This window comes from Oncorhynchus mykiss, chromosome 17 (genome assembly GCF_013265735.2).
Source record: "Oncorhynchus mykiss isolate Arlee chromosome 17, USDA_OmykA_1.1, whole genome shotgun sequence".
In the NCBI taxonomy this organism is placed as follows: Eukaryota; Metazoa; Chordata; class Actinopteri; order Salmoniformes; family Salmonidae; genus Oncorhynchus; species Oncorhynchus mykiss.
In genome coordinates, this window is record NC_048581.1 from 69277937 (window position 1) to 69283996 (window position 6060).

At 44.3% G+C, this 6060-nt stretch overlaps 1 protein-coding gene across 11 annotated transcripts in view; it reads left to right on the plus strand.

Annotated features, from left to right (window-relative positions):
• LOC110494475 (polyhomeotic-like protein 2) overlaps window positions 1–5067 on the plus strand; it is a 45298-nt gene extending 40231 nt beyond the window's left edge. For 9 of the 11 annotated variants that reach the window (XM_021569572.2, XM_021569573.2, XM_021569574.2 and 6 more), the window contains 2 exons: window positions 17–323; window positions 3603–4002. In XM_021569572.2, coding sequence (XP_021425247.1) covers window positions 17–323; window positions 3603–3757 — 462 coding nt within the window. In that variant the 3' untranslated portion in view covers window positions 3758–4002. Of the gene's footprint in view, window positions 1–16; window positions 324–3602 lie in introns of all 11 variants that reach the window. The other 2 variants (XM_036950533.1, XM_036950539.1) reach the window with 1 other exon arrangement.
• The last annotated feature ends 993 nt before the right edge of the window (window positions 5068–6060 follow it).

A 6060-nucleotide genomic window follows, 5' to 3' on the forward strand; every position in this document is an offset into this window, starting at 1 on the left:
GGGTTTTATGTTACAGAAGCTTTCCCCTACACCTCAGCAGACTCAGGGAGGTTCAGTGTCCTCCCCACTCCCCTCCCAACCCAGCCAGGAGGAGTCCAGCCCCTGCTCAGACATGTCCAGCTATGAGGAGCCTCCGTCACCCCTGTCAGGAGCCAGCTCAGGTCCCACAGCACCCCAGGCGTTGTCACACCAGGCAGGGAGAGGCTCAGACCAAGAGGCCCCCCGAGCCAGAGAGCTGCCACTCCTCACTCAGCACTTCCTGCCCAACGACTCCACCAAGTGGAATGTAGAAGAAGTCTACGAGTTTATCCACTCCCTTCCAGGTCAGTCTCATACAAACACTACATGACCAAAAGTATTTGGACACCTGCTTGTTGAACATCATTCTAAAATCACTAGGACTAGTGAGCCATGAGCATTAATGAGGTTGGGCAATTAGGCTTGGCTTGCAGTCAGCTTTCCAATTCATCCCAAAGGTGTTCGATGGGGTTGAGGTCAGGGCTCTGTGCAGGCCAGTCAAGTTCTTCCACACCTATCTCGACCAACCATTTCTGTATGGACCTTGCTTTGTGCACGGAGGCGTTGTCATGCTGAAACAGGAAAGGGCATTCCCCGAACTGTTGCCACAGTTGAAGCACAGAATCATCTAGATTGTCATTGTATGCTGTAGCATTATTTCACTTCATTGGAACTAAGGGGCCTAGCCCGAATCATGAAAAACGGCCCTAAACCATTACTCCAACTCCACCAAACTTTACAGTTGGCACTATGCATTGGGGCAGGTAACATTCTCCTGGCATCCGCCTAACCCAGATTGTGAAGCATGATTCATCACTCCATAGAATGTGTTTCCACTGCTCCAGTCCAGTGGTTGCGAGCGTTACACTACTCCAGCCGACACTTGGCATTGCGCATGGTGATCTTAGGCTTGTGTGCGGCTGCTCGGCCATGGAAACCCATTTTATGAAACTCCCGATGAACAGTTCTTCTGCTGATGTTGCTTTGAGGCAGTTTGAAACTCTTTAGTGAGTGTTGCTACGTGCTTCATCACTCAGCGGTCCCGTTCTGTGAGCTTATGTGGCCTACCACTTTGTGGTAGCCATCGTTGCTTCAAGACGTTTCTACTTTACAATATCAACACTTACAGTTGACCGGTGCGGCTCTAGCAGGGCAGAAATGTGATAAACTGACTTGTTGCAAAGGTGGCATCCTAAGTCATTGATCTCTTCAGTAAGGCCAATTTGTCTATGGCAGTGTTTCTCAATCCTGGTCCTTGGGATCCAAAGGGGTGCACATTTTTGTTTTTGCCCTAGCACTACACACCTGACTCAAGACTCATCAAAAGCTGACTTTGATGACTATCATTTGATTCAGCTGTGTAGTGCTAAAAAGAAAAAAAAATGTGCAGCCCTTTGGATCCACAGAGCCGGGGTTGAGAACCAGTGGTCTATGGAGATTGCATGGCTGTGTACTCGATTTTATACACCTGTCAGCAATGGGTGTGGCTGAAATAGCCGAATCCACTAATTTGAAGGGGTGTCTACATATACACCCACACACACAAGTGTGTATATACACTGCTCAAAAAAATAAAGGGAACACTTAAACACAATGTAACTCCAAGTCAATCACACTTCTGTGAAATCAAACTGTCCACTTAGGAAGCAACACTGATGGACAATAAATTGCACATGCTGTTGTGCAAATGGAATAGACAACAGATGGAAATGATAGGCAAATAGCAAGACACCCCCAATAAAGCAGTGGTTCTGCAGGTGGTGACCACAGACCACTTCTCAGTTCCTATGCTTCCTGGCTGATGTTTTGGTCACTTTTGAATGCTGGCGGTGCTTTCACTCTAGTGGTAGCATGTGATGGAGTCTACAACCCACACAAGTGGCTCAGGTAGTGCAGCTCATCCAGGATGGAACGGCAATGCGAGCTGTGGCAAGAAGGTTTGCTGTGTCTGTCAGCGTAGTGTCCAGAGCATGGAGGCGCTACCAGGAGACAGGCCAGTACATCAGGAGACGTGGAGGAGGCCGTAGGAGGGCAACAACCCAGTAGCAGGACCGCTACCTCCGCCTTTGTGCAAGGAGGAGCAGGAGGAGCACTGCCAGAGCCCTGCAAAATGACCTCCAGCAGGCCACAAATGTGCATGTGTCTGCTCAAACGGTCAGAAACAGACTCCATGAGGGTGGTATGAGGGCCCGACGTCCACAGGTGGGGGTTGTGCTTACAGCCCAACAACGTGCAGGATGTTTGGCATTTGCCAGAGAACACCAAGATTGTCAAATTCGCCACTGGTGCCCTGTGCTCTTCACAGATGAAAGCAGGTTCACACTGAGCACATGTGACAGACGTGACAGAGTCTGGAGACACCGTGGAGAACGTTCTGCTGCCTGCAACATCCTCCAGCATGACCGGTTTGGCGGCGGGTCAGTCATGGTGTGGGGTGGCATTTCTTTGGGGGGCCGCACAGCCCTCCATGTGCTCGCCAGAGGTAGCCTGACTGTCATTAGGTACCGAGATGAGATCGTCAGACCCCTTGTGAGACCATATGCTGGTGCGGTTGGCCCTGGGTTCCTCCTAATGCAAGACAATGCTAAACCTCATGTTGCTGGAGTGTGTCAGCCGTTCCTGCAAGAGGAAGGCATTGATGCTATGGACTGGCCCGCCCGTTCCCCAGACCTGAATCCAATTGAGCACATCTGGGACATCGTGTCTCGCTCCATCCACCAACGCCACGTTGCACCACAGACTGTCCAGGAGTTGGCAAATGCTTTAGTCCAGGTCTGGGAGGAGATCCCTCAGGAGACCATCAGGAGCATGCCCAGGCGTTGTAGGGAGATCATACAGGCATGTGGAGGCCACACACACTACTGAGCCTCATTTTGACTTGTTTTAAGGACATTACATCAAAGTTGGATCAGCCTGTAGTGTGGTTTTCCACTTTAATTTTGAGTGTGACTCCAAATCCAGACCTCCATGGGTTGATACATTTGATTTCCATTGATCATTTTTGTGTGATTTTGTTGTCAGCACATTCAACTATGTAAAGAAAAAATTATTTAATAAGAATATTTCATTCATTCAGATCTAGGATGTGTTATTTAGTGTTCCCTTTATTTTTTTGAGCAGTGTATATTTGTGCATTTAGTTAGGCCTACACCATTACTACATTCTTCTGAAGGTATGTTGTAGTAGTGATAGTATGCTTATTTCCCCCCTGGGGATGAAAAAAGTTTATTCATTAATCTGTGGATTGTCTAATGTAGACAGTGCTCATGAATTGTCTTTGAAATTAGTCACATGCGCCAAATACAACAGGTGTAGACCTCAGGGGCTTGTAAATAAGCATTACACTAACCAACAATGCAGTTTTAAAAAATATGAATAAGAAATAAAAGTAACAAGTAATTAAAGAGCCTAATAAAATAACAATAACGAGACTCTATACCGGAGGGGTACCGGTACAGAGTCAATGTGCGGGGGCACCAGTTTGAGGTAATATGTGCATGTAGGTAGAGTTATTAAAGTGACTGCATAGATAACACAGAGTAGCAGCATTATTTAACTGGTTCACTGTGGCTTGTTCTTCCTAGGCTGCCAGGAGATAGCAGATGAGTTCCGCTCGCAGGAGATAGATGGACAAGCCATGCTCCTACTGAAAGAGGACCACCTTATGAGTGCCATGAATATTAAACTGGGACCTGCACTTAAGATCTACGCACACATCAACATGCTCAAAGACTCTTAGCCATGATGGGTCGATATAGTGCTGGTTTGTTGTATGTCTGTGTTTGGTGTGCATATGTCTGTGTTTGGTGTGCATATGTCTGTGTTTGGTGTCTGTGTTTGGTGGGAAGGAGTCACACTCTGGGACAAGACAAAACATGTCGCCATCGCACTGATGACTACCTGACCTCTGCACTACCATCTTTCATCCCACCTTTGGATTGGCTACTTCACGGTACGTTTAGCCATGGCCTGCAAACAGACAACTGATCATCCCTTTGGCTGTCAAAAAGAACAGTTTACAGTAAATTTAATGGACTGACTGCCTTAGAATAATGGCACTAATAGTGCTAAAAGCACTGCAAGGATACATTTGAGTCTGTTTGAAAAGAGATGAGGGTATATCTGAAATACTTCCTCCTGAGATATAATTGTGAATTGAATTATCATTGACTGCATATGTAGTATGTTTCTTTTGGTGCTGATCTGATGTTATTGACAGCCATACATGTACTTTGTGTGTCCTGGGACAAATGAAAGCCGTCGCCAGTCTAAGTCTTATCCAACAGATGCTAAGCTCTATTTTGTAATGATCACCAACTATACACATACATACACTGCATGGCCTTTGACTTTGCTCAGAGCAGTTTGCGCTATGCTTTGTGACATTGATTTTTGTTTGTGATTTTGGTTTCATGTACAAAATTGTTATTTCCCTGTATATTGTATTGGTTTAGACACACAACCTTTTTTCAAAATGTGATTTACCAAGACATCATGCCATACCTTATTTATTACTGGGTCAGACTTCACATCCTGTGAGATCTTCTATGACAGTATGTGTTGACCCTACCCTAGTGGTGAAAAGACCACTAGGAACTCACTTTTGATATTCACCATCATACCTCTTACTCCACTAGCACTTCAAATTATTGGTTCTGTTCTCTTTAGTTTTAATTAATACAACCAAAATGACTTGATTGGGTCTGAAATTAATAAATGAGGTTTGTTTTGAGTTGGGCTATTTTGCTCCTGAGAAAGACTTAGTTCTGTATGAGTCTAAAGCTGCCTGTATTTTTGCTTTTAAGTTATCCATAATTGTTATGAAAATCAAGTATTTAGAAATATGCAAACATGTAAATATCATGGATTGAGGGAAGTGTCTTTTTTAGTGTTTTTATAAAAATCTTGTTTACTTGTGCTTGTTGTCATGTAATGAATGGTTGATTGTGTTTTTAATGTTTTGTTTGAGAATACTCTGTCAAATGCCTGTATTTATCAAATAAATGATTTTGTTATGCAACATTTTTCAATGATTAAATAATCTGAAACAAGTTATTTGTCTTTTTGTGTAAAAAGCTATGTTCTAGAGTTTGATACTATGGCAAGTTCAGTACAGTAGCAAGATCCTTTATGATTTGCAGTTCTTAACAGAACTCTGAAAGATCCTTCTTCCTTCCTGTATCTTAACATGAGTATGTATTACATTAGTTAAGTGCACATTGTAACATATACCGAAGAAAAATATAAACGCAACAATTTAAAAGATTTTACTGAGTTACAGTTCATATAAGGAAATCCAGTTAATTGAAAAATGCATTAGGCCCTAATCTATGGATTTCACATGACTGGGAAACAGATATGCATCTGTTGGTCACAACTTTTTAAAAAGATAGGTGAGTGGATCAGAAACAAGTCAGTATCTGGTGTGACTGCCATTTGCCTCATGCAGCGCGACATCTCCTTCGCTTAGAGTTGATCAAGCTGTTTATTGTGGCCTGTGGAATTTTTGTCCCACTTCTCTTCAATGGCTGTACGAAGTCACTGAATATTGACAGGAACTGGAACATGCTGTTGCACACGTTGATCCAGAGCGTCCCAAACATGCTCAATGAGTGACATGTCTGGTGAGTATGGAGGCCATGGAACAACTGGGACATTTTCAGCTTCCAGGAACTGGGTACAGAACCTTGTGACATGGCGCAGTGCATTGTCATGCTCAAACATGAGGTGATGGAGGCAGATGAATGGCACAACAATGGGCCTCAGGATCTCATCGCGGTATCGCTGTGCATTCAAATTGCCGTTGATAAATTGCAATTGTGTTCGTTGTCTAGTTTCTGGCTCCTGCCCATACCATAACCCCACCACCACCATTGGGCATTGTTGAGAGCAAACCGCTTGCCCACACGATGGCATACACCTGGTCTGCACTTGTGAGGCCAGTTGGGCTTACTGCCAAATAATCTAAAACGAGTTTGCTTATGTTAAAGAAATTAACGTTAAATTCTCTGGCAACAGCTCTGGTGGACATTCCTGCAGTCA